Below are 27,357 nucleotides of genomic sequence, written 5' to 3' on the forward strand. Positions count from 1 at the left end.
ATATTTAAATAGTGAGCTGAATATTCTAATTCAATTTTGACACCTGTTAGATCACTTTTAAAAATAAGAGCTTAAAAGTATCTCATTTCAGTTCATTTGGAATAAATGCACTGAAGAAGAAGAAATAAACTATACAGATGGCTAAAAAGAAACATATCTTTATAAGTACATACATACAAATATATTGCAGGGGAATTACAGAATTCCCAGACTTGGAATTTAGCATGAACCTCTTCAGCCTTTTACCTGTCATGGCGATATATGCAAGAAATAACTCAATTTCCTCCTAGATAAATAGTAAAGAAAGCTGAAATTCATTTTATCAATGGAAAAAATGAAGCTAGTTCAGTGGGTTGTGCACGTCTCTGATCAAAATACATGTTCATTTAGACAAGTAGAAAAACAAAGTCTCTTGTTGAAAATACAAACAGAATTTTTATACTGACAAATAATTTGTAGCTATATGTACAGGCAATAGTGAAAATATTTTATTAGAACATCTAGGAATACAAATACAACTGTATTCTGTACTTGAAATTTCTGAATTAAAAAAAAAATGAATTTTACAATGGAGATTCTTACAACACCCATTTTAGCATGGAATAAATTTTTAAAAAACATAAAAGAATACTTCCTTGATTATGAAAGTGTCTAATTCTTATAACCTTTGCAGAATGAAAATATTATATATAAATGTAGCATTATTTATTACCCTCAGTAAATTGTTTCTAGCTCACTGCATTATAGAAAAACTGCAAGCTGCAACATTAGGTCAGGAATAGGTGATATAATTAAGCTTCTGTCACATTTCCTGATTATAAACAACCTTATCAAAATTAATTTTCAGGGGAGAAGGCTTTATTTAAAAACTAGTCATGGATTGTGCACAATATAATTCAAAGAATCACAGAACCAGTAAGGTTGGAAGGCAACACATAGGCTGATCTGGTCCAAACTTGCTGCTCAAACAGGCTCAGCTAGAGCACATGGCACAGGATTGCATCCACCAGGGCCTCCAGATCTTTCTCCACAGAGCTGCTCTCCAGATCAGCCTCCAGCTGTGCTAGTCCATGGGGTTATTCTTCCTCAGGTGCAGGACTCTGCACCTGCCTTTGTTGAATTTCAGACAGTTGTTCTCTGTCCATCTTTCCAACTTGTCAAGGTCTTTCTGAAGGTCTCAAGGCACTCAGGTATTGGCCACTCCTCCCAGCTTTGTGTCATCAATGAACAGATTGCCCTTTCATTCAAATCATTGATGAATAAGTTAAACAATACTGGGCCCATTATGGAATCTTGGAGGACACCATTAGTGAAAAACTTTAAACTAGACCTTGTGCCACTGATAATGACCCTCTGAGATTTGCCATTCAACCAGTTTCCAATCCATCTCACTGCCTACTCATCCAGTCAACAGTTCCTGATACTGCCTAAGAGTATTTTTTGAGAGACAGTGTCAAAAGCCTTGCTGAAGCCAAGGCAGACAATATCCACTACTCTCCCCTCATTGATCCAGGTAGTTGTTTCACTGTAGAAGGCAATCTGTTTGGTGACGCCAGATTTACCTTTAGCAAATATATCCTAAATACTTCTGGTTGCCTTCTTGTCATCCATATGGATACAGATGGCCTTCAGATTGAGGTGCTCCATCGCCTTTCCAGGGATTGAAGTCAGGCTGACTGGCCAAGAGTTCCCCATGTCTCCTTCCCCATGTCTTCCTTCTTGCCCTTTTTGAAGACCAGGGTGAGATTTGCTTTTTCCCAGTCACCAGACACCTCTCCTGATCCCCATGACCTTGCAAAGATGACTGTGAGTGAGCTCTCTACGGTGTCCAGAAGCTCTCTCATGGACGTATCCTGTCAGAGCCCATGGACTTGTGAATGTCAAGTTTGCCTTGGTGTTGTTTAACTTGATTTTCCTTCACTAAGGAAAAGTCTTCCTTACAAAGCTCCTTTACTCTGTGTCAGAGAACCTTGAGGGCTGATAGTGTCAGTAAAGATTGATGCAAAGAAGACATTTGATAACCCTACCTTCTCTGCATCCCCTCTTACCAGGGTCACCCTCTATTTACTAATGAGCCCGTTTATCGTTTTATTTTTCTTCTGTTATTGATGTACTTTAAGAAGCCCTTCTTGTCCTGGACATCTTTGGCCCGACTTAATTGCAGATGGGCCTTGTCCTCCCTGATCTCAATTCTACTTACTCTGACAATCTCTCTGTATTCACTCAATGTGGCTTGATACTGCTTCTAACTTCTGTGTATTTCCTGTTTATGCTTGAGTAATGACAGGAGTTCTTTGTTCAGCCATGCACATCTCTCTTCCTCTTTGTCTGATTTTTTGCTCATTGATATGCATCGTTATTGGTTCTGGAGGAAGTCATCTTTGGATATCAACTAACTCTCTTGGACCTCTTTTCCCTGCAGGACCTGTTTCCATGGGATTCTTCCAAGAACATCTCTGAAGCGACTAACATCAGCTCTCCTGAAGTCCACAGTTATAGTCTTACTTGCTGCCCTGCTTCTTCCTTTCCTCCTTCATCCATAGATCCACATTTTCATGGTCACTGCAGCCAAGGCTGCCCCAAACTTCACAACTCCAAGAAGGAGATGCTGTTAATGTGGAGCTGAGCAGCTCACCATTCCTTTGGGATCCTCTACTATCTGAGACAGGAAATTGTCATCAGTGCTTTCAGAGGAACACCCTAGGCTATTTGTGCTTTGCTGTGTTGCTCCTCCAGCAGGGTAGGGTAGATAAAGTCTCTCTTAAGAACCTGTGCCTGTGACTTTGAGGCTGCTTCAAACTGCCTGGAGAAAGCATCTTCCTCCTCCACCTGGTCAGGCTGCCTGTAGTAAGCACCCACAAGCAGTGTCACCTTAATTAATCTGCACTTTGGTCAGAGCCCATAAACTCTCAACTCGCTTGTCATCCACCCCAAGGCAGATGTCAGTACATTTAAGTGTTGTCTCATATAGAGAGCAACTCTACCACATAGTTGATCACAAAAAATAAATAGTATTTAGTTTTCTTATAGTTAGAGTAACTTTTTTTCACTTCTAATAAAGTAACAATATTTTCATGAAGACTAAAACATGCAGGTGAAAAACTTTGTGCATTTAGACAATGTTCAGCTAGAAAAAGTATATGAAATAAAGCAATCATTAAATATGTCCACTGATTTTTCAATTAAATCCTATGGAGACAAGTAAAGGAAAATTTCTTTGAGGAAATACACTTCTGTTCATGAATAAAATTTGGCCCAAAAATACATAACTTCAAAAATGCAAATATTGGTATAATTTAACAAATTAAAAATTAAAGCATTTAGTAGGCTATCCTGTATATATACTTGTGACATTACAAAACACTGTTTCCAATGAAATTCCCCACTTTGAGACCTCAATCCATAATAATCACATTGCTAAAGCACAAGCATGACCTTTTCCTCATCTCTTCATTTAAAGTCGAGGCAATGTAAGAGGAATTATCTAAAACAATAAGAAAAAACCCTCTTCAAATTACTTATTCTTGTTTTTTATTTGTTACTTGTTACTCGTTTTTTAATTGTTACTTGTATTACAAGAAGTAGATGAGAATGGCATTTGATCTACAGATCAGATGATCTGCAGACATTTATGATCTTAAGTCTACTGACTTCTGTATGCCTCAAATAGAATTTTTTTTCTGAAAAGTAAAAATGAACAAGCAAGCAAACAACCCTAAAATTAATATTGAATAAAATATACTTTCTTTATGTTCTTGGGGTATTTCTTGCTTATGTCAGGATCCTCTGTGTTAGATGTAATGACCACTGTTAGGGAACAATAAGACATTTATAACAGGAAATCTTTCAGGATGAGTGTTTAATCAACGAGTCTCCATGGCAAACAGTGAGAAAGAGATAAGAAGCTCATTAGGCCGTAATCACCTTTAGCAACCTTTTACAGAATTCTGTGTTGGATAATTGTATTAAGCAAAATTAGGAGAGATTCATTTGAATGGATTCACAAGGGTCTATTTTATATGTAAAGTCAAGTATTTCTGATATAACACATTGACTCATAGAAGGAACTTTTGAAAATAATTGGTTATTTTTCTTTTATTTGCCATGGCCCAAAAATACCTTAACAGAAATTTGTGCATTAAGGCTTTAAGCAATTATGTTAAGACTTAAGAATCTGTCATGTTCTTAGGTTATGTTTCAGTAATATGTAACCACCATTATTAAAATATATGCCTTGGTTTGTTGTTGTTGTTTTGTTTTTTTTTTTTTTTCTTTTTTCTTTTGCTTTTTTTAAATTTTTGTTCATCACATTTTTACCCCTTAAATTTCTCATTGCTATTGATTAAAGAATTGTCTTCTCAAAAAAAATGTTTTTCTTCTCCATGGGTTTCTGCAGTTAATCAAGCTGTTGTCTTAATCCTCTTTCACGCACATGGAAAAGTTTGAGTCCTTCAGTCTCTAGACAATATGACAATGTTGAAGCCTAACAGAACTTGTTTCTTCTTTTTCTGAATCCTTTCCAATTTGTTAACTTTATTTTGCCTTAAGAAATGACACTGTGCAGATAATGACTTCTCTAATTATGAGTTTAAAAAAAATGTTTTGCATATTCTCATGTAAGTAGTCTTCTTACAAACTAGTTATGTCTAACCACAGGGATACTTTGAGAGTTCATCATACCAGTTCAAATTTACACAGTATATTTTCATCTCCCCTTGGAGAAAACCCAAAATATATCCAAAGATCTCATGAAACTGTTGTATCAAAAAGAAGAACGTGTAAGTCATTCAAGAATACAATTTTTTATGCCATTCATTTCAAAATTGACAGACTGAGTATTTGAGCAATGGAGCCCATTAGACTTCGATTTTTTTACAAATGTAAGTAATTTGCAAGTTAACATATTCTCATCATATCTTTTGCATTTTCATCTCCATTAACAAAGTATGGATATATGCCTTGATTTTATATCTCCTTCATTATTAGCCAGCTTTTTTCTGGGAAGTAGGAGTGGAAGATTCAGAAATTATAAATATTTTTACTGGAAAATAGTATTATTAAAAATAAGTTTGTAATTTTTTTCAGGACCATGGATAAACATATTAAATAGCTCTAAGCCAGGAATAGGAAATGAATGTACAGTATTTCCAATGCCACACTTTTCTCATACATAATTAATTTTTTGCAATGCTGGTCAATCATGTTTTAACCAATCTCTGTTTATTAGAATGGTAATTTCAGCTGGGATGATTTTGTAGCCTCTGTATATTTCATCAATGTTTTTAGACAAATATAAACGTTGCATTCTGTAAAATTATCCAGCGAATCTAGAAACTGATCCCAAGGTTACCTGACATATTGTCTTTGGTTGTGTATAGCAGTTATATTACCTTCATTTTATCAGCATAACCTCCATTTGCTGCTGTGCAAAAATTATTTATTTTTAACAATATTTCTCTCAGAAAATTAAATTTCTCTAAGAAAATAATATATAGGGTTTCTTACCACAGCTATATTTCTAATATGAGTAGGTGAAAAGGATTTGACCTAAAATATTTGTTAGAATACACTATATAGAAGTCTTAAGAAAATCAAACCTGACAATGAGGTAAGACCCTGTCACTTAATTTTTTTGGCAATTTCATATTTGTGTTTGCTCACTAGGCAAGTTGACAAATAGTTGCTCACAAGTTACTAGACAAAAAGCCATGTCTTAGGAACCACTAACAGATCCCAAATCTGCATTCTCATAGCTGCAAGTGTGTTGTACACAGACATTTATATTCTACTTATTATTAGGTTTCTAGTTCCCATTACATAACATCTGTTTTAAAATAAATGGTGACTGTAATTTTAGTAGAATATTGACCTAAAAATTAGTAGCCATATATGCTGAGATACATCATATATGTAAGCAAGAGATCAAAATATTCAGGAGAAGGGTTCTTTAATCATAGTTTAAAACTTAATTATTAATAGAGAGATTAAAAATTTTTAAGACTAATGTATATATTCAGGAACACTATTGTAGGATTTGACTTACCTCTACAGATAGGAACAGGGAAATCCCACGATGCCGTAGTGACAGAGTTGGCTATGCAAGTAAGCTGTGGGTGTCCATCCAAAATATATCCAGTTACACAGCTGTACCGGATTTTGTCACCAACATCAAATCTTGTACCATATAAAATACCCTTTGGTGGAATTCCTGGATTGCCACAGGAACTGCTCTGTAATTCTGGAAAAAATACATGTTTATGACTTAAAATGTTTTTATACTTAAAATGTTGTTATAAATAAATGCTCCATTTTGCTTATGAATATAGAACACAAAATAAGGCAACTTTGGAGAGACAGTGTGTTTTCATGGATATCATGCAACTTTCAACACTGAAAATCCATTGCTGACTTAGTGTATTTAACACTTGCTTAAGTACCCATGTATCCAAAGGTAAATGAAAATAAGCATGAAGTTTTTCCTTAAGTTCCAGTTATAGATATATTAATAATTTTTATAAAATTGATACAAAAGAAATAATTATATACAAACAGAAAGCAAAGCAACTTGATATATTTTTTGCCTTTCAAGATATACAAATGCAAAAAAATAAACAAAATTGTAATATAAACATGAAAGCACATCAGATTCAAATTGAACAAAATTTGGAAGAAAAAATAAAATTAATCAAGACAAGAGAAAATTTTCAGAAGCATAAGCCTGAGCATGATCAGGAAGCTGTTTAATGATTTAATAGGTCTTAGATAATGAAGAAAACAGATGAGATACTGTAGGTAACTGATTTCTGAGCAAAGAATTACTTAATTTAGTCATGTGAAATACGACAGGTCTGGTAACTTCTATAATACAGAGCTTTAAACCGCTGAGAATCCAAAATGACTCATGGCTGCTCTTAGTCTGATGTCTGTGGCCATTAATTAGAGATCCGTTTCAGTAACTGGTACTCACACTTCAACTGTGTACCCTTTTGACTGGTGTTTCAGCATCATAAATAGCTTGATTACAACATTTTCAACCATTTACCAGCAAAGTCTTTTTTTTAATGGACATTAAAACATAGATTTCTGTGTAAGTGTGAACAAAAAATGTTCCATAAACTCATCCTGAGCTCTTCAAATCTTGTACCAAATATACTTATCAGCCTAATGCTAATGGGGAAATGGCAAATCAGGTATTTGGATTCATACCAAATTCTGCTAATCTAAAAAGGAAAGCAATAGAAGAAGAGAGGGTTATGTAAGTATTGTTTTAATTTCTTTTCCTGAATTCTGTGTGACTAAAACATTCTTCAGTATCCCTAATGTGCTCATGAGTGTGTGCACAACATATTTAAATATCTAAGCTGTTATATGTTTCAATTAAAGAAAAAAGATATAAACACTTATTAAAACAATCAGTTAACAATGAGTTAATTTGCAAATTTTTATTTACCAATCATGTTTAGATGTGAATATGTTAAATATGTGTATTAGTTCTGATGTCATTGCTGCTATATCCTGCTTTCTCTTACATAATAAACTTGATTTTCATTACCTTGCACAATGACACAAGACACAAGTAGGAAAGTCGCCTATGTCACCTTGGTCACTTCAAAGCTCACCTAAAGAGCTGATATGTTTACCACTGCTTTAGTGAAATGTTCTGTGCTGAAACAACACTCCCCTGCCCTCGAATCTGTTTGCAAGCTCTATTAAGAAAGCAATGTTACATTTACTCCTGCACACTTGTGCAAAAGAATTTATTTTAAATCCCCTAGCAGTTTTCAAGGCTATTCAATTTGTTATTTGTCATCACAGCATGTCAAAATGAAGGTAAGAATATCATCCTCTGGATTTTGGTTATCATATGAATCATATTATATTAACTTGAAAACTCGGCCTGTACACAGTGTTTTCATTTTCAACTTCTTCCGCAAGATGAAGTCTTTCAGAAGCCTGTATCTCTTAGAGCTTTGTAAAAAGGTCGCACAAAGGTTCCCTGTCCTTTGAAACAAGAAATATAAAGATTAGCAATGTCACTACCTAAAATTGCTTCCTTTACTTTTACTGCTGTCTCACCAAGAATTACCCACAGAAGGCAATTTATTCTTGTGAAATTACATTATATTTTAAAACACTAATTAAAAATCACTCTCCTTCTAAAATAAAACTAATTTTCCAGTTGCAATACTATGTGAGTCATCTAAAAGGAATTCTTGGCATTTTTCATTAACTTTTTAACTTTATGAAAATGGCCTGGGAGTATGTTACTATTTCTAACTCTTCAAGCCATTTTGTTCCTGATTCTAGATAAGAAAGTAGAAAAAAATAAATTGTGCACTTTTACGTATATTAATTTATTCTCTGAGTATTTTCATTTTGAACATCTACAAGTGCCTTATATAGGGACGAGAGGGAGATAATTTACCAAGTAATTGCATTTGTCTTCTTTGATAAGTAGTATCTATTTTCAAACTGAATGTGACACTCTACTACCATCTCCCTGACACGCAAAGCTACGGATTGTTACCCTAAGATTGTCACCTGTCAGGGAGCACAGGAATTGCCAAGCTAGGTTGTAATTTTTATTCAGCCCTGCACAGATTCCTGACTTCAGTGACATTTTGATAATCACTAATGATATGAAGGGTGGAAAAGTATTTCCTTTTAAATTTGCCATCTTATAGTTTGGTCGAACTTCTCCTTGTTCATGTAGTCTGAAAATAAGCATAATTGAATTTTTTATACCTTCCCACATTTTTTTATTTTTCTGTATAATTTCTTTTCTCATTTTCAAAGCAAGCTGCCCCAATTGTTTCAATCTCTCTCCAAGCAGGAATTTTCTTTGTCCTAGATTCAATTTTGTAAACAAGGTATGTATGAACTTATTTGTCCTCTTTTTTTTTACATAATGTTAAAACATGAAGCTTAAAATATCCTTCAGTGCTGTTCAATAATTTTCTATTTAATTAATTCTTAATAATATCAATGTAAATTCTGTTAAAAAGCTGTGGGTAAAATATATCTGGGAGAGTTCTGTTTAGCAAAAGTGGACCCACTCCTTCAAAGACTTTAATTAACACAATTTCAGCCATATATATTCTAATTAATAAGATATTCAAATAAAATAGCACTAATTATAATTTATTTCTGACAATTTTGTTTTCAAAAACCAAGGCTAGCAGATATTTAGACTCTCTTTGTTAGCATTCACTCAGGGAGAAACAAATCAGAACCAGATATGGAAATTTCAAATTTACTTGCTTTTTATGTAGATTTTAAGTCAGGAATGTTTGAGGGTTTTTCTGTTATGACATTTATGAAATCAAGGTTAGCACTATCCTCCCTAAAATTTTTAAACATGAAATTTATAATTTGATATCTAAATATAAAAAACGAGTATTTTCACATATTCCAGTAATAAAGGCACAGCGCTGCATTCCCTTAAGCTTAGTTATGAATACTACTGTCATTCACACATTATTTTATTATAGAATTTGGAAAATAAATATTTTTTTTATTTTTTAAAGGGTTGATCCATACATTTTCATAGCTTTTGTTGCAGCTATTGCAAATCATTATGATCTCATTTTTCCCAAAATAAAGTGAGAAATACTGTCAATACAAACATCTTCATGAGTACTCACTTATTGAAAGATGAATACAATATCCCAATACAGACTAATACTTGTTTCATGTAGTACTTTTGAAAATAAATACTCTTGGTGTCCCTACACTCCCTGTTCAGATATCTCCCCCTATTACTGCATGGTACCAGTCTTAGATTGTTCATTTGTATCTACTACTCCAAGCAGTAATTCCCCTGCCATGCAAACATAAATATCAATGTTATTCTAGCAGCCACTCCAGTTGTCATTTGGGGCAGGATGTGGTGTATTGGAAATATTAGAATATGTCTGTACATGGATATCCCTCGGAAAAGCTGTGCACATATGTACTTTGTCTTACTGACAAGCAAGAATGCTTTGGTATTGAAGACTCAAGTCTGGTTTCAGAAGTGCTGCAAGTAGTATGTGTGTGGCTGTAGGAAGAGCTATACATTCTAAAGGTCCCAAATACTAGGACAGGTGATATCTTTGTAAAAATAAAAAGTAGCCTGAAATTCCCTTGTCCAAAATTCATCTGTATTGGATCTTAAAATAGTTTTAGTTGTCCATTGTTTTCCAAAGGTTTTATAAATTAAAAAAGTGACTTAGATACATAGCTTCTAACTCATAATATTTTGTCTTTTTTTCTCAAAAGTTATATTTTGCTTACTTTCTATTCTGTTCTCATTCATAAAACTTTGAATATATGTATAAGCATGGTCTAGATTCAAATCTAGTAGAGAATAGAAGAATTAACTGATGGGTATAGGAATACTGTTGTCTTTCTACACAGTTACAGAAATACACATACACATGCATATTTCACTTGAGATTGCAGAGTGAAGGAAACCACAAGAAAAAATTGGTGTAGGCAATATAAGTATAGTGAAGGAAAAAAAAGAAAAAACTTAATATAGAAATGTCAATTTAACTGCACAAAAATGTAAGATTCAGAGAGTAAAGACACATTTTAAATGAGTACTTTGAAAAATCTATCATAAGCAACACAGATGTATTAAAACAGCTATTGAATTTTAAAAATTCCCTCCCTCAAAATCCAGTTCTTTCCTTTCTAGAAGTTCAACAACAAAAATGGTTATCCCTTGATTGCAACAAATCTGTCACCTTAAGGTGCAAGTGCAGAACGAAGTGTCACTATTCTGAAATTCACTTTTGTTTACAACAGTGACAGAAACAGTTGTCTAGTAATCTAAATTTACCTGAAGTTTTTCTTTTAATTTCTGCTTTTTTTGTGTATCAGTCAAAAGAGACTGTCATATTCTGGTGTATTAATATAAATACTAAAGCAAGAGAATGTGTGAGAAGTTTGGGGTGGGTTTTTTTGTTTGTTTTTTGTTCTTTTTTGTTTGTTTGTTTTGTTTGTTTTTGTTTTTTGTTGTTTTTTTTTTTCTTTTTCTTCCCCCCCCCAAAGGAAAAGAGTTATTTATTTTTTTCTTTCCTTGTTGTAATTGCTTGTCCTTGATTAATGTATCTGCAGTAGTAACCTCACTGAGGGTCTCTACTGTTCACTAAAGATCACACAGCTACTTGCATTTCAGTTTCCTACCTATTTTTTAATGAATGACATAATTTTGCTTTTTTTCTTCCTTTTGAGGTTATTTTCATGTCAAACAATGACAGAAGACCCTTGAGGGAACTTTCAATGCAGATTTTTTTATACTGAATTTGATTTAATTTCTAAGTACATTGAAGCAATCACTGGATTTGTCTTCCTTGCCAGTAAGACAAGAATGTTTCTATTTATAGCATAGAATAATATACTATTTTAATAGGAACAAACTTGTTTCAGCATTAAGTTAGAACTGCATTAACATAATTCTTCTACAAGCAAGGGAACAGCAAGAAGTACAGAAAAAAACCCTTCAGGATATGTGAGCCAAACAAGGGATAAGTACAATACTGTAGTCACATTAATACAGTGAGCATGAAGAATGTCCAGGGTTTGCAATGTATTCCCTTCACATGCAATGTTCAGGATATTTGCTTAAATCAGCTGCAGATGCAGAACAGCACTAGAGGCACTAGAGCTGAAGGACTATGCAAAAAAAAAAAAAAAAAAAAAAAAAAAAAAAAAAAAAAAAAGGCAGTCACTGATTTAACCACAGGGCAACATAACCTGCAACTAAGGGAAACCCACAGAATGATACTTCAGTCCGTATGGATAAATCTGACATTTTCCCATCCAGCACACTTCTGAAGTGCAACCTGAAGGGAATGACAAGCAGGCAAATACCAGATAGTTAGCAAAACTGTAGTTAACAGCACCAGCCACTTTCACTTGCCTTACCAAATTCCACTTGAATAGAGCTTTAGCTTCAGTAAATTCCTGCACAGCTTCTGAGGGTGCCAGTTAAATCCTGAGTATGGCTGGAAGGTAGATTCACTTAGTGGATGGACTGAGGAACACCACTGGAAATTTTGGCCTGGATGTACAGTTACAAGAATCACAGAGATTGCTGCATCCATACAGTTATGAAACTATTCAGCCAATTCAGTATAATTTGAAGTCTGAGATATGGTATCTGCCTCACAAGATGGTTGTTCAGCTTCTCAGTTGGATGAAGTCCAGACAGCTGCACCCTGCCTGCCATGCAAAGATTCTGTAGACATGCCTATGTGTGGGTCAAAATGGGATTGTTCTAGTTAGACTGCAGCATGTTCTGAGAACTTTTTTTAATATGGCTGTATTCTGGAGGCCATAAAAATCAGAAGAAGCTGCTGAAATTATCAAGAAAAGATTATTTCAGACCCCAGGACAACCTAAAGTAAAAAGTAATCCTAAAATTAATACTTTATTGATAATACTTCTACAATATAGATTTCTTTTAAGGTGTTTTAGAATTATATAAAATAATTTAATTTTCAATTTCTCAAATATTATGGCAATATATGATTTAGAGTTGTTTTTGCAGCACACCATTTCTTGATTGAATTAATGCCCTTATTTGATGACAAAGGGTCATAGTCAGCTTTCTGGGATGTCATGAGGACATTACCCAACTCTTCAGAGGTCTTTTTTACATTTCATAGTGCATGTCAGCTGGTGGGTTGAGAATATTGCTCAGTAGGTGGGATACACAGTGGCTGGGCACTGCCTTTGTTGAGCCAATACTAGATAAATTTTCTGAATGCTCTTATTTTTACAACAAATCACCTTTTAGAAGACACAAACTTTTTATCCTGTTATGTGTCAAGATCTCAGAAAATGAACTGAAATTTAAAACCCTTACTCCATTTAAAGTATTTTTGTGAATGCTCCATGGTGCACCAGCATATCTTTCAGGCTATATATGGCTGTCATACAGTTTATTCAGTTAGACATGTTTTATTACATTGTATATCTGTCAGTAATGTTTATTCATACTCTGAAGAATGCGAATTTGTGGCAATGTAGAAAAATTGAGCAAAAATTTAAGTTAATTTTTTTTTCATTCTAAAATACAATGTGTCTTACTGTTTATCAAAATACTGAAGCAAAATCTCCACTCTAGATTGGGATGGAAGTGTAATCTCTTTTGCTTACATCAGACTGTATCAAAGATTGTGCATTCAGAATATAGCTGAAAACAGTGTTGATACATTAAGCAAGAGAAAATTTATGGTTAAAAGTGTACAACTCCTTTATTTTGATAATTTTTAAGTGTTTATGATACAACTCAGAAATACATCCCAAACCTTGCATAATAAAGTGCTATTCTCAGAGTAATTTTTCAAAACACAGTCATACATTCAAGGTTGGAAGCAGATGAAGTCTACTTAATGAAGTCCTATTTACTAAAAAAGGTCTCTGTGGTTAATGCCCATATCAGGTATAATATGAATTTTTCATTAACAATATCCAGATGAGAGAACATTTAAAAATACTAGATCAAGGATATTTTCATTATTCTGCTTTTAATGGTACTTAGCCTGATAATTTCACAGGGCTAAAATGCATTACGGCTTATTGACTCCATTTCATAAGGTGAAATAATAGAACATTACTGTTCTTGTCCAAATTACTTACGTGGTGATTCATTCACCAAGAAAGATGGTGTGATCAAATTAATGGATAGCAATGTGAATAAATATCTGGGCTCATCAAGACCAAGCACAAAACCTTTGAATAACTTAAATTCCACAAAGATTTTGTTTTATGCATCAGTGCTGAGATGTGCACCCACAACATCGTACCTACCAAAAGTCATCCTTCTCCATAGAAGAAAAGGTACTTTATACTGCAAACACGAAAAATTTAAATCTGTTTTTCCTACCTATTCCAAATTTCCCTTTTCACTTTTAGTAAGAATTATCCAGATGTCCTTCACTTGAGAAGCAATCAACTGTAATTGTTATTTCATTTCAGCATTATGCTATCATTTTCCTGTTGCAATAATTAATGTTATAATCACAGAATCAGTGAGTGATTTGGCTGGACCTTAAAGATCATTGAGTTCCAACACCCTTAACATGGGGAGGGACAGCTTCCAGTAGACCAGGTTGCTCAAAACTCTGTCCAGACTGGCCCTGAGCTCTGCCAAGACTAGGTCATCCATAACTTCTCTGGATAACCTGTTCCAGTGTCTCACCACCCTCACAGTAAAGAACTTCTTCCTCATGTTGGTGTTCAGCATTCTATTATCACCTTCATTGCATGGGCTTGTGCAGTTCTTAGAGAACATCTCTCAAGTCTCAAAATTTGTGTGCTTTGCCTTATGCTGGAGGCAAGTTCCCAAGTCTCTGGCACATTTGGAAAAACATTTTCAGAATTCTGAAGTATGGGAGAGTGAAAGTAGTGTATTGTTTGATGAAACATGATTTTGTTATGCAGAAATGTTTTCAAATGTCTGAAGAAAGAAAGAACTTTCAAGCTGATTGATGTACCAACATTTTTCCATAATCAACTTGGCACAGTGGGCACTGATTTATATAAGCTATCCTTTGTAGATCTCGAGCAAAATCGAGACCACAAGCTTTTTTTGGTTTTAATAGTGAAAAAGTAAGTAACATATCAATGTGACTTGTTCAGGACACTATTGATTCTGGGCTATGAACTATTATGGGTATAATTTTTTTTCCCCCAGACATTTTAATATCAAAAAGTGCTATTTGCAATTTCTAGTCTTAGTCTTGTAGGATCAGAGATCAAACAACTTGCTTTGCTTTTCCTGCTTTAAAATAACTGATTTGAGACATAAGCAGTAAAAGGCACTTAATCTTATTTTATAGATGTAATGATGGAGAGCAACTGCCGAGTAATTCATGTGACGTAAACATATAAATTTTCTTTCTTCAAAGCTTCCTTTTGAAACTAATATAAGCTAGAATTAACATAGACAGCCTTCATGTTGGCAGCCAAAATAAGAACTGCTTTTATTCCTATCCCTTCATGTCACTTTCTGTGAGGCATTCCACTCTTGACTAATTTGTTACTCGATTGAGTAGAAGTGGTCATAATTTGAGAGGAGAGAAAGGATTATCATTGCAATAACTCAAGATTCACATTAACTTTACATTAAACATCTGTGTAGGCCACCATTTCTCTGGCTATCTCTACATGACAGGTTAATACTGAAACAGCTGTGAAAGTCATGTCTCTGAACTTACTGGTATTTCTGTATTGAAAAATGGCTTGAACAGTGTCCTGTCAGCTTCTACTTTTAAATACTTTCAATACTCTTTACTTTTATTGAGAAAAAGAAAAATGTTCTAGGAAAAGTCTGCTGCAGTACCGCACAAATCACTGTTTGACAGAGCTTATGAAGTGTTCGTTGTGGTGCTAACTCACTGAAAGATCATATATCTTACAGAGATCTTTGCAAAACGTCTTTAAAGAGTGACAGATTGGTGTGTTAGAGGAGCTAAACAGCGTCAAAGGAATATATGTTATACAAGTAGGCTGTTAACACAGTGTGAAATGGTAGGGAATACGCAGAAATCTATCCTCTGGTCTATATCTGACATGCTCGATCATGTGATATAGAGTTCTACATTAATGTATAAGGAGAAAAAAAGTTGCCAGTGTCAATTGCCAGACAAATACCTCCTATTTTCAAGTTAATTTTCCATTTTTGTTGGCAGACACTATTAAACTGATGAACATTTCAGGTTTTTCCTTCTTTTTCCCCTGCAAAATAAAGGTGAGCAAGAAAAATTAGGAGAAAAATCTGGTTTTTAATATTTTCTCCACAAGTTTAGAAAGATGTGTTTTCATTCAGGGAAAAAAAAAAATCTATTTTCATCAGACACATTCGTAACAACTGAAGAACTTTTGCAATTAACATTAACTTGGTTATCGGATGTTATCTGAATGTATCGGATGTTATTAATGTATTGGCCAAATGTAAATAGAAGGCTATAAGAGAAAAAAAAAAAGTTTGAGTCAAGAGCAAGGACATTTACAGATGTTCAGAATTCTTATTTGTGTCTCAGCACCCTGAATGCTCAGTCCAACATTCTGCTGTAATAAGTTTTGTTGTAAGAAGTTTGCTGAAAGCATCTGAAAATCCTGTAAAGCATTTATTCTTTATCAATTAATTGAATATTTACTAAAAGACATCTGACACTACATAGACAAGAATACAGTGCTGATGTGATTTCTGGATATCTACTTTATTTCAAGGAAAATAAAACAAGGCTTGATTTTCAAATAAAACAAAAAATAGCATGCTTTTTCTGTCTATATATAGTTTATAATAAGAAAATTGAGTTATTAACTTTTATTATAATAATCTGTATGTATATATAAGCTGAAACTTTTGATTATACTTTTGTGTCCTTTCTTTTCTCAGTAGTTTATTCCATTTTAAGTCTCTCACTTTTTTAATGTAATGCTCTGCGTTCTCTTACATTGGCAACTTTTGCAAAAACATACTGGGAATATGCTGAGACATTAATAAAAATGTATAATCTCAACTGAAATGAGTCTGCATATTTCTGCTTTCCTATGTTTTATTTACTAGAGGATTTAAGTGTTAAGTGTACAGTTATGGTAGAGTTGACAATTGTTGTAGTAAAAGTGCTGTTTTAAAAAGACAACAATACCTAAATTAATCAGTTCTACAGACTGGAGATAAATTGTAGATTAGCATCACATGTATACTGTGATCCTTCCTCTTTCACAGTTTTAACGAGTATCTTTTTGCAGAGTTGAGAAAGCTTCACTGGTAACTCTGGTATATTGGTTCTGTAACATTAAAAATTATATTGAGAGCAAAGAATCAAAACTATCATTTGTTTAAGTTTTTTTCTTTGTGTGTGTGTGTGAAATCAAAGATATTTGCAAACAAAGTGATTTAATAAAATCAGGAATTGCAAACTTTCCTTAGCAGCTGTTTCATTGCATTATGACATTGCTGATATAAATAAATTTTCAACAAAATTAAAAATTTATAGGACTATTAAGCTATTAAAACTGTTAAGTCATTTAGTTGTGTTTAAAAAAAAGCTTAAATACATGGTTAAATATCAAGCTCCAGATGAATAAGGACTTACTGTGCTTGGTGATGAAAATTATTATGGCTGAATAAAGAAATAAAACTTATTATTTTCTCTATTTCTAATTATATGTTTACAGGGATTATATTTAGGAACTTAATTGAATTGTAAAGACAAGATAAAATGTGTCAGACATGGTTTGTTCCTGAAAATAGATGGGTCAAGTGTACTTTCAGTTATGCAAAGTCAAACTAATATAATATCTTTCCTTGGAAGAGTATATTCATTTCTTTGCAGCACTTTCTACTTAAGTCTTTACTGAGATCAGTCTGGTCATGGTGGTATAAGAGGAAAACAATCTCCACGAACACCTCAGGAGTCTGACTGCAACATAAAATATTCTTGCTTGCTCTTCAAAAATCACTGCTGTTTTCAGCATTGCAGTCTTTTGGCTCATAGCCAAAACTCAAAATTCCAAGTATCAGCAGTGTCCAGAAATGCCAGTTATTGTTTTTAACAACAACTTTTTCCAATTTGTACTTGTCAGAGTATCACACAACATTGAAGTTGCCTTTTTCACCACAGCATTGGAATAAATAAAGGGTAATTTTTTAACAAGGGCTTAGAAACATGTACATATCAATCCATGTGTTGAATTTAAGAAATCAAAATACCTCACCTCAGTTCCTGGTGAAATTCTTTCCTAAATATCATCCATTTCTGATCTATAATGGATGCATTCCATATATTTTAGTCCTAACTAATCCTTGATCCATTTGAATGACCTATTGATAATTACATAATCTTTAATTGACAATGCAATTAATATCTTTTTCAAATATCTACACACTAAAATTCTTTAATTCAGGGGATCCTGATTGCTTCCAGTTTAATAAATAGTGTTTTCATTTAGATATCTCTCTATCCTTAACAAATATTTACCTAGTATGTGGAATACATAAGACATGCCTCACAACACAAGCTTTCTTTTTGAACGTGAACCATCTAGAATTTTTTTTATGAAAAAAATCCCTCTGTAAGAAGGACAATAAAAAGCCCCTAATTTGTGAAGTAAATCCATATATCTATGTGCTCATATGAGCTCTTTCCGATATTATTCTCTTTAGTTATCTGTTTTCTATGTCAAAACCACACAGGCCTCAGGTCATTTTAGAGGATTTTAAATCATCTGAGTCAACAGTTTCCAAGATATAGAGTAGAAGATGGTGGCACAATTACCAGAATGTCTAGAGGGCTCACATAGTGGTTTTTTTCCCAAAAGACTTTTCATATTTTAGTTGCTGAAGAATGATGTTGCTTATTTAATGACTAATAAAGATCTGTAGTGCTAATCATACTATAAGTAGAAAACAAACATTACCCATGTGCTTTTGAAACTCTACTATAAAATCTAATGATTTTATAGCTGAAAACCATAATTACAGGAAGTGAAATTTTTATTCAGCTATAAATGTTAGACATTAGGCATGAACTTCGTCATTTTAAAGGGAAAAAAAAATGAAAGGAGAAATTATTTTTAAGATATGTGAAGCACAAAGAGGTTATCATTGCCTGGAAAGAAAATGTCTTAAAAAAACATCTGTCAAAAGAAGCTTTCCTTCTTATTATGTTGATTGTCTTCCAGTTTTTGTCAGAGGGAAAAAGGAGTTTCTTCAATTTCACCCTCCTTTAATCCAGAAGTAGCTCCTAGCACTTAGAACAGGCACAGCCCTTGCAGTGTCTCCTGCGCCCTGGTGTCAGCAGCAGAATCCTTGGGATCAAAGGAGAGGAAGACCCCTCATCTCACTCCCAGTGTTTCGGCTAACTCAGCTTGAGGAAGCAGTGGGAAACCTTTATCATTAAAGTACAGAAATTTCATTCCAGAAGTTTGAAAAGACATAGTCCTTTCTGGTAACTGGCCTTTTCATAACCACAGTCTCTGAGAGATTGCCTAGACAATCCCACTGAGCTTGGCCACTACAGTTTTTCTGTATGATAGCCATGATTAGGCAAGGTATTAAAACACACAAAGTTTACCTTGCTAGAGTTTCAAGATCCTCTTGAATGTAGAAAACTTACAAAACATTCCAAGATTTTCAGACAGGAAGAAAAAACTTCCTCCCAGAAATGAAAATTTGGAAAATGGAGGAAACTCACTTTGAACATAAACATTATAAACAACAGAAAATATGACACCCCTTTGTTAAATACATCTACATAATGATAATCCACTCTGCAATATTTCAAAGGAAAGTGGTTTCTCAAGCTAAATGTCACTTATAGATACTATAAATAAGTTGGACACACTTTAAAAAAAGACTCACTTTTAAAGTCAGTTCTGAAGAAACATTCCATGAAGTTGTGTTGTAAACATGGCATGCTATGACAAGTAGATTCACTTAATTATTTAAATGTATCACATGCAGGAAACATATTTAGATAAGAGCTGTATTGTTAAATAACTTAATCAATATATGTTTCATGTATTGATATGTTGTTACCTCAAACTTTCTCACTTCATATAATGCTTCTCATCTGTCCTTGACCATTTCTTAAAGAGATTACTATTTTGATTGAAGTAATAATATTTTGAATTGGTTTTAATTTGACTAATGTTTACCTGAAGGAATTAATTAGCTTTTAATTTGCTAAATGTGCTTGGGTATTTGGACTAATATTACATCTTCCTAGAATTCAGTTACTTTTTGCTCAATTCAGAGCTTACTTGGGGTTTAGTCTATTTGCATTTTGGCTTTCAACAGTCTTGCTTTCAGCAACATTTCCTGGTCAAAATCTACTGTCTTGTCATTCTGGAAATATAATTCAATTTTCCTTTTGAAAACACATTATAGCATATGGTGTACTACTTATATACTGTTTTGGATTAAGTAATTACCTAAATGATTTTTTATGAAGCTGACAAATCCCATTTTTTCCTCACTTGTCTGTTTCCAAAATGTTTTTATTCAGGGTAATATCTTGAAATCACACATAAAACATAGTATTTAAAAGGAAGACATTATCAGGATATTGTGTCTTGGGTTAGAAAATATCTTTTGTTTCAAAATAGTTTGGCAGAATGTATTATTCATAGAATAATTGGTTGGGATAAAGGATTTAAAATTGGTATTGGCATGAAGGTATCATGACATTTTTAAAGGTTTCCTTGAAATCTGTATTCTACTTCTATTTTCCTGATTATAACACTAATTTTAAAATCCCATAATTTAGTGCTATCTCTAAGGAAAAATTACAGCTGAGAACTATTCCGAATGGGGCTTTGAGCAGCAATCTAGAGAATATAGAGATTTTGCATATAAATTGAGACATACAAAGGCTTGCTGTAGCTCTCTCATTATCATCAGGCCATGCTATTCACTGCAACTTGCTACCCGTCCTGAAATGTAGTTTTGGTTTGGTTTTTTTTTTTTTTTTTTTTTTTTAATATAGGGTCTATTTCAATTACAAAATGCACATACTTCCACGTTCCAAGCATGTTAAATAGGATGTAAAATAGAATCAGAACAGAAGAGAGTCTGTTACAGGAGCAGCAAAAATGAAAATTTCTTTATCACTGTAACATGTATGTCTGTCTTCCTGCTTGCAATTTTTTTTTTTTTTTAATATAATGTTAATTAGCATTAGTCCTTGTTTTTATCTATCAGTTAGTTCTACTTCACAGAAAGTTGTCAAAGTACTCTCATGGTAAGGAAAGTGGCAGTTAGGGTCTAATGTCTCTAAATGTAGGAGTGAAAGGAGTGACAACATCTCCTTTATCACAAGAAGCAGAACAAGAGTAATAAGTTCCTTATATTTGTTGGTAATTTGTGATGTTTTCATGATGAAATATAACTTTGGTAATGTAGCCATGGTGTCCTCATGTGCAAACTTCTTTCTTTTTTTTTCTTTCATTTTCTGCAATCCCAGAGATTTGCAATGTTAGTGATCATGCAGATCTTTAAATATTTCAGGATATTGATTGCTACATGCTTCATAATATTCATAATATTCATAACATTGAACAGAAAAGCAAAGATCTCATCAATGCTGCCGTAAATTTGAAATTATGCAGATGTATTGATTTCAAACTGGGGCAATTGCCCCAAGGCATATGCTAAATTAATATCAACAGCATCATTAACTTGTAAAGTGTTTTGCATTTATATCAATTTAAAATTAAACCTGATTTAGCCTGATACATTTTATAGACTAAAAGAAGCTAGTAGCTTAATATAATATTCAGCTATTTCACTGCAGTTAGCTTATAATATTCCCACATTCCATTCATTTACCTCTTTATGTTTTTTAGTTTGTTTCTTTTTATATGTCTGCCAGAACAGTCATCTCTTGAATGACTTGAGAAATCAGAGTCTAAGGTTAGAAGTGACATGTCACGAACATCCTAAAACTTGGGGTTTTTAAACCTCAGATCGACAGAGTTAGATATATTTTAAGATGCCATCTGGTAGCTTTATACATAACAACACAAATTTTGAAATTAAAGTGTCTATTTATTAAACATGATGGTTATCTTAACACAATGCAATAATAGTTGTGGTGATTTGCATGAAATTAAAATTGTTAAGCAGCATTCAATTGATTTCTGATACTATAACAGCAATTGTTTGTTCTCTAATTTTTGATGTATAACATGTTAAACTTTACAGACAAACCAAAGTTTCCAAATTACTTAGAAGCATATTAATTAACTTACACCATCAATCAAGAAGCCATACCACCATACACATAACAAACTTTTTTTTTTTTGATGACTGTTTCTCAGCTGGATATGTACCTGCTCCTTTTTTCTAGCATAAAGATGCACCTTTCCTAGCTGTATAAGGACTGTTCCTAAATCATGAAAGTAATTAATAAAAGCCCTTCATCTTAAGATAAATGATACTTTATTTCATCTCCAAGAATATGTGCCTTGGAATGATTGTTATTTCCAGGGCTAACAAACCATGATAAAATGACTACCCCATTTTCTTGCCATAATTTTGAAATCATTATTTTTGAAATGGTTTTGAGAATAAATACAATTATGATCTAATAGTAAAAAATGTTTCCAAGGCCCCTGTTGCTTTATCTAGATTTTCAATACCCATCTTTCAAGATAAAAATCTAAAAAGCTGCATTCCATGTCTTATTTCCATGTCTTACACAATGAAAAACTGAATACCAATGAAAGATGGTTCCTAGATATTGGTATTGACCATGAGAATATACAGAGTTTGGTAGCTGGTAAAACCATGCAAAGCAAGTACTTTTATGTTTGTCAAGTAGGAGGTTGAGGCTACATATCTGCTAGTAAAGAAATAGGTCAGCAACCATTCTCCACTCCTGAGAGCCAGTGGAAATCCATGGAGAAAATCCTTATATTCTAGTATTTTCCCAAACCATGACAGCTTCATCCACACTTGCAATCCCCTACATCATGCCTGTGAACTGTATCAGGAAACTAATTCACAGAAATCGAAAAAATGCTAGGGAATAAACATTTTTACAATTAAATAACAGAGATGACCCCCTGCTAGGTTGGTCTAGACTGATCCTATAGACATTTGGTGTACTAGCATATACACAACTGCAGTGATTCAGTCAGTGCTACATAAATGTCTTTCCATCTGCTCTAATCAGGTTCCTTGTTAATTAAAACCGTGGAGCTATTCTTACAAGGCTCAAGCTGGGATCATTGTTTTATCTTTAACTTTGATGCAGTTGCAAGTGGCAGATATGATGTGCATGAAGGAAATTAATTCCCTGAACAAGAGTTCTATGTAGGAGGCTCTGGGAATCACTGTTAATAGCAGCATTAAGCAGAAGGTAGGCCCCTATAGCAAAAGTCTGTAATTAAATTTCCAGAATAATGGAAATTTTGTGGGGCAAGCACTCTGTATGGAGAGAAGACATATTTGAATTTATTTGTGTTGACACCATTTGGATGGGAAATAAAACCTATGTGGCGGGAAGATTGCTGCTAGGGCTGATGAAAGATGCTGGGGGAGGACTTTGCCTTCCTACTGTAAATGAGTACAGAGACTGGATAAATTGCATTCTTGAAGCACACCTCCTTTTACTCCAACTTAAAAAGAAGCATATGGTGTCTAGGTCATATGTACACCATAGATGCCTTAAGTTAGGTGACATGGAATTTGTCTCTTTGATTAGAATCTAATCAACCCATTTAAATTTCTACACAACTTTACAGATAACTGAAATAGAATACAGTATGGAGTTGGGCATTTTCTTCCTCAGATTAAGTAAACACAACATTTTTTGACTTGGCAATTGTTTTGTTGATTTTTTTTTAATTTGAGTTTAAAAATTGCTCTTTCCCAACTGTTTATTCAACATATAACTTCCAGATGCTTTGCTGAATTTTAATTTTGTAAATTACATTCATATCCAAATCCTCTACATAATAAAATATTATTAAAAAGACATTACCAAAAAAGAGTTGTGCTAATTAAAACTATAAAACTAAAATTTATTTTAATTTTATACCTCCTGACACATAAATCCAGAACTTTAAAAGCCTAAGATAACCCAGAATGCTTCCAGAACCAGTTTTATTGGACTAAGAAATAAAAACAATATGGCTGTTAAGCAATTAGATTTCCTGTGACCAAAACCCAACTTGTTTAAAATAAACAAATGGTTATTTTTTTTTCCTCCAAGTACTATACTACACATCCTTTCAAGTCTCCCTAAGTATAAGAGAGAGGAGAAACACTAAAGAATGCATCAGGTTTGGAAAAAACCAACAGTACAGTGAACACTAACACATGCATTTTATTTGCAGAAGAAGCTTGAGCCATTAATAATAATTATCTATGGCTATGGTAACCCAAATACGTCTTCCCTAGCTTAAATTTTAAATAACTTTTAGGTGAAATCCCTGCTCAAAATTCTTATTTCTTTCACTGTGAAAATTTTTGTTCAGTTACACTTCTGGACCTTGACTGCGCCAGCATGACCTGGGTTACAGAGATGTAACAAGTCACCTGAGGAGCTTGGCTAACCCTGAAGAACCCTTTGGAAAGGTTGACAAATACAATTCTTTTAGCATAGTCAAAGGTGACCATGCAACAAGAGTTCTCTTTAATTCAAGTTTGTTTCCAAGTCATGGTTAATAAAGCTGATAGTAGTCCTGTTCAACAGACAGACACAGCACAACAGATGAAGAAGCTTCTCCTACTCCAGAGTCCTATGCACCAGTCATGATTGTTCTCTGATAGGAAGTGCCTAAATGTTGCCTTTGTGTGAAAGCAAAATAAAGTAAAGCTAAAAAAAATACAGCAATATAATGCAAAAACCAGATTTTCCGGGACAACAGATGATTATAATAAATGCAGACATATATAGTGTTGTTACTTATGAACTGTTCATCTGCATTCCATTTATATTAAGTTGTAAGTATCATCTTTAAAGAATAGTTAATCAACTTAATGAAAGGCATTAGTGTTATAGCAAGTTGGGTGGCTCATGCTTTTTTTCCCACAATTTACAGAAAAAGAACAGTAATTAGTTCACCTTCAGACATCAATTATTTTTAACGATGGTGAATAAACAAGATTAACCCAATCGGTAAGCAATTCTGTAATAACAGTCCTTAGCATCATTTCCTAAACTAGAATATAAAAAGTAAGTCTTTTCCATGCTATTTTGTCTTTTATTGCCACACATAAAACTTTTAGTTGCACATTAAATTTTCTATATATACTGCAGGTTTTAAATTGCTTACAGGTGAAGTCAAACAAACTGCTCTAGCTACACTCACAGTAGAATAGATTAGATATCTTCCACTCAAAATTATTCCATCTGTGAAAATAACTAGTACACCGTTATAGTGTACTAAATATGTATATACATAGAGTACACTATCTATAGATCTAACTATATATAGTTATAACTATAACTACTGCTACTACTAACTACCACAGATAGTACAGGTAGGATTTTCTGTTTCATCTACAACAAACTAAAACCAGCTGTACTCTGTCCTGTATATACTGTCTCTGTCTTCACCAGTAGAAGAAACTTAAGTTAACTTGGAACTTAACTATGCCATGTATAAAAATTCATTTTGAACTTTATAATTTTTGACAGAGGGGTCAGGGCTGGATGTCTAGAAAGAAGAACATATTTAATGGATTTATAAACACCACAAGACAAATGCAGAATGATGACATGAATAGGGACTTCAGTGGCCAAAATAAATACAGGTCTTTGACATAACTGCATTTTAATGAAGCTGGAAAAAATTAATTTTGATTTCAGTGCACAAGTAATGAATTTTCAACATCTCCGAAACCAAGAAATTTCTTATTCACTATGAAAAAAGAAAATATTAAAAAAATAATAAAACTAATAATGACAACTTCTGTGTAAACATGAAAAAATGCAATATTTGCCTTGCAGTATTCTTTGTTTCTGTTATATTTAAAGAACAAAGAATTGAAGCTGAATTCAGGAATAAGCAAGAAATGTGATCTTGCTTGTTTTTCATCCCTTTTCCTGTAAAGAGCTGAATTACATGCAAAATACCTCTTTTATTTAATGTATGCATTTATTATTTTAACATACATTTAACTAATTCTGTTGGTGTGGTTTCTGTGCAGCAGAAGTTATACACAGTGCAAATGTCAGGATAATTAGGCCACAACCATGCTGATAATTCGCCCATACAATTCACGTTAATGTAATAGGGAGCTGTACAAATAAACCAAGGGCAAGAAGCGCTGTGGCCCTTTGAAGCACTGTGAAACTGCAAGTTTTTATTAGGGGATATTTTCTCACTTTTGATTTTCTGTGAAATCACTGAAATTTTAATTATAGAAGCAAAGGGTTTTTTCCATGATACTGACTGCTGAATATTCTGACATAATTTTCTGTCCAAAAAAAGATTATAATTTGGTTGTCTTAACTTGTGGTCATTTATTCCAAATTAAATGCTAGATTTTTTTCTTTACCTTCAGGTAGACTTCATAGGAAACTATGCTGAAATCCACAGTCCCATTTGTAATGGTGTCCAAACACACACACAAAAAATATCCAGAAACAGGGCAAACAGGAAATAAGCAGCATGTCAGTTTATTTACTCTTCATTTTATCTGCTTTTATTTCAGCTTTTTCTGACATATTTTTCTACTGAAATATCAAATACCACTTCCCCATCTTGCCTTAGGTTCACTCTACTAATACCATTCTATCAAAGTGTCTATGTTTGTCATTGACTGTGATAAGCAGAATTCATTCCTAGTCACCTCAAAAAGAGACTATCCTAGCTATGCATATCCAAAATAAACCACTTATCCAGAAAAGAAGATTACCTTGTACACATTTACATTTTTACCTTTCTACAGTATTAGAAAGCTTTAGTTGATGCATCTCATTTACTACTCCAAGGCCCTCTGCCAGTGTTAATAATGGGAAGGGCAGATACAGCTCAAAGCCTGCTTTTCACAGAAATAGAAGTTAGGCGAAAGCAAACTGGTAAGAGGTGTGAGTGTTGTCAGTAACTTTGTGTGTCAGTATTTGCTTTTTCATTTTTGTACATATGTCAAATACAAGCACGAGAAAAAGAAGTTGATATAATGAAGATTTTAAAGACTACTAGCTTACTCTCCTGTCTCTTTTAAAAGACCATTTCTTTTGGTGTTTGTCATCTTGAGCAAATGCTCCCAGATATCACAGATCATCTGCCATCCACACAAATGGATTATAGAATTAAAAATACAAGGTTCTGCCCTGGAGCTGAAGGCCTGGGACTCTTGGCACTTGAAACTTGAACTGGCCTGAATGGTTTCTCCTTCACAATTTTAGAAGTATTTTATAAATTTTGCTGCTCTTATTACATTGCAGGCAGTAGAAATGCTGACAAAAAGCATTTTCAATTCAAAGCTTTTGTTCAACAGTTTGCAACAGAGAAGTGACCTAGAATCCTCTAGATTTTGCATGACAGACATGCTGCAGTTGTGGACCCTGTAAAGACTATTTTTAAAATATCATCATTTCTAAAATGAAATCCTACGGTGTCCTGGATCCCTCCTGATCTTTTACAGACTTGGGATAAGGGCAAGGGTGACGGCAGAGATACTGAGTCCTTTTGGTTTTTTTCCTAATCTTATCAGTTTTTCTGACTCAACAGTGAGCTTTTCACATAGGCTTTAGTGATTGTTTAATTTTCTCATTTTTAACATTTAATTTGCCAGTACAGCCAAATGTTATTTGTTCACTTTTGCTTTTCCTATTAATTCACTAAATTCCAGGAGAGGAAAATTCAATTAAAATAGATTAGTATATTAAAAGT

At 33.5% G+C, this 27,357-nt stretch overlaps 1 protein-coding gene across 2 annotated transcripts in view; it reads right to left on the bottom strand.

Moving 5' to 3' along the window:
* CSMD3 (CUB and Sushi multiple domains 3) overlaps positions 1-27,357 on the bottom strand; it is a 580,968-nt gene that overhangs the window by 430,592 nt on the left and 123,019 nt on the right. For both annotated transcript variants that reach the window (XM_066334988.1, XM_066334980.1), the window contains exon 4: positions 6,044-6,238. In XM_066334988.1, coding sequence (XP_066191085.1) covers positions 6,044-6,238 — 195 coding nt within the window. The remainder of the gene's footprint in view (positions 1-6,043; positions 6,239-27,357) is intronic.

The sequence above is a fragment of the Sylvia atricapilla genome, chromosome 1, assembly GCF_009819655.1.
Source record: "Sylvia atricapilla isolate bSylAtr1 chromosome 1, bSylAtr1.pri, whole genome shotgun sequence".
In the NCBI taxonomy this organism is placed as follows: domain Eukaryota; kingdom Metazoa; phylum Chordata; class Aves; order Passeriformes; family Sylviidae; genus Sylvia; species Sylvia atricapilla.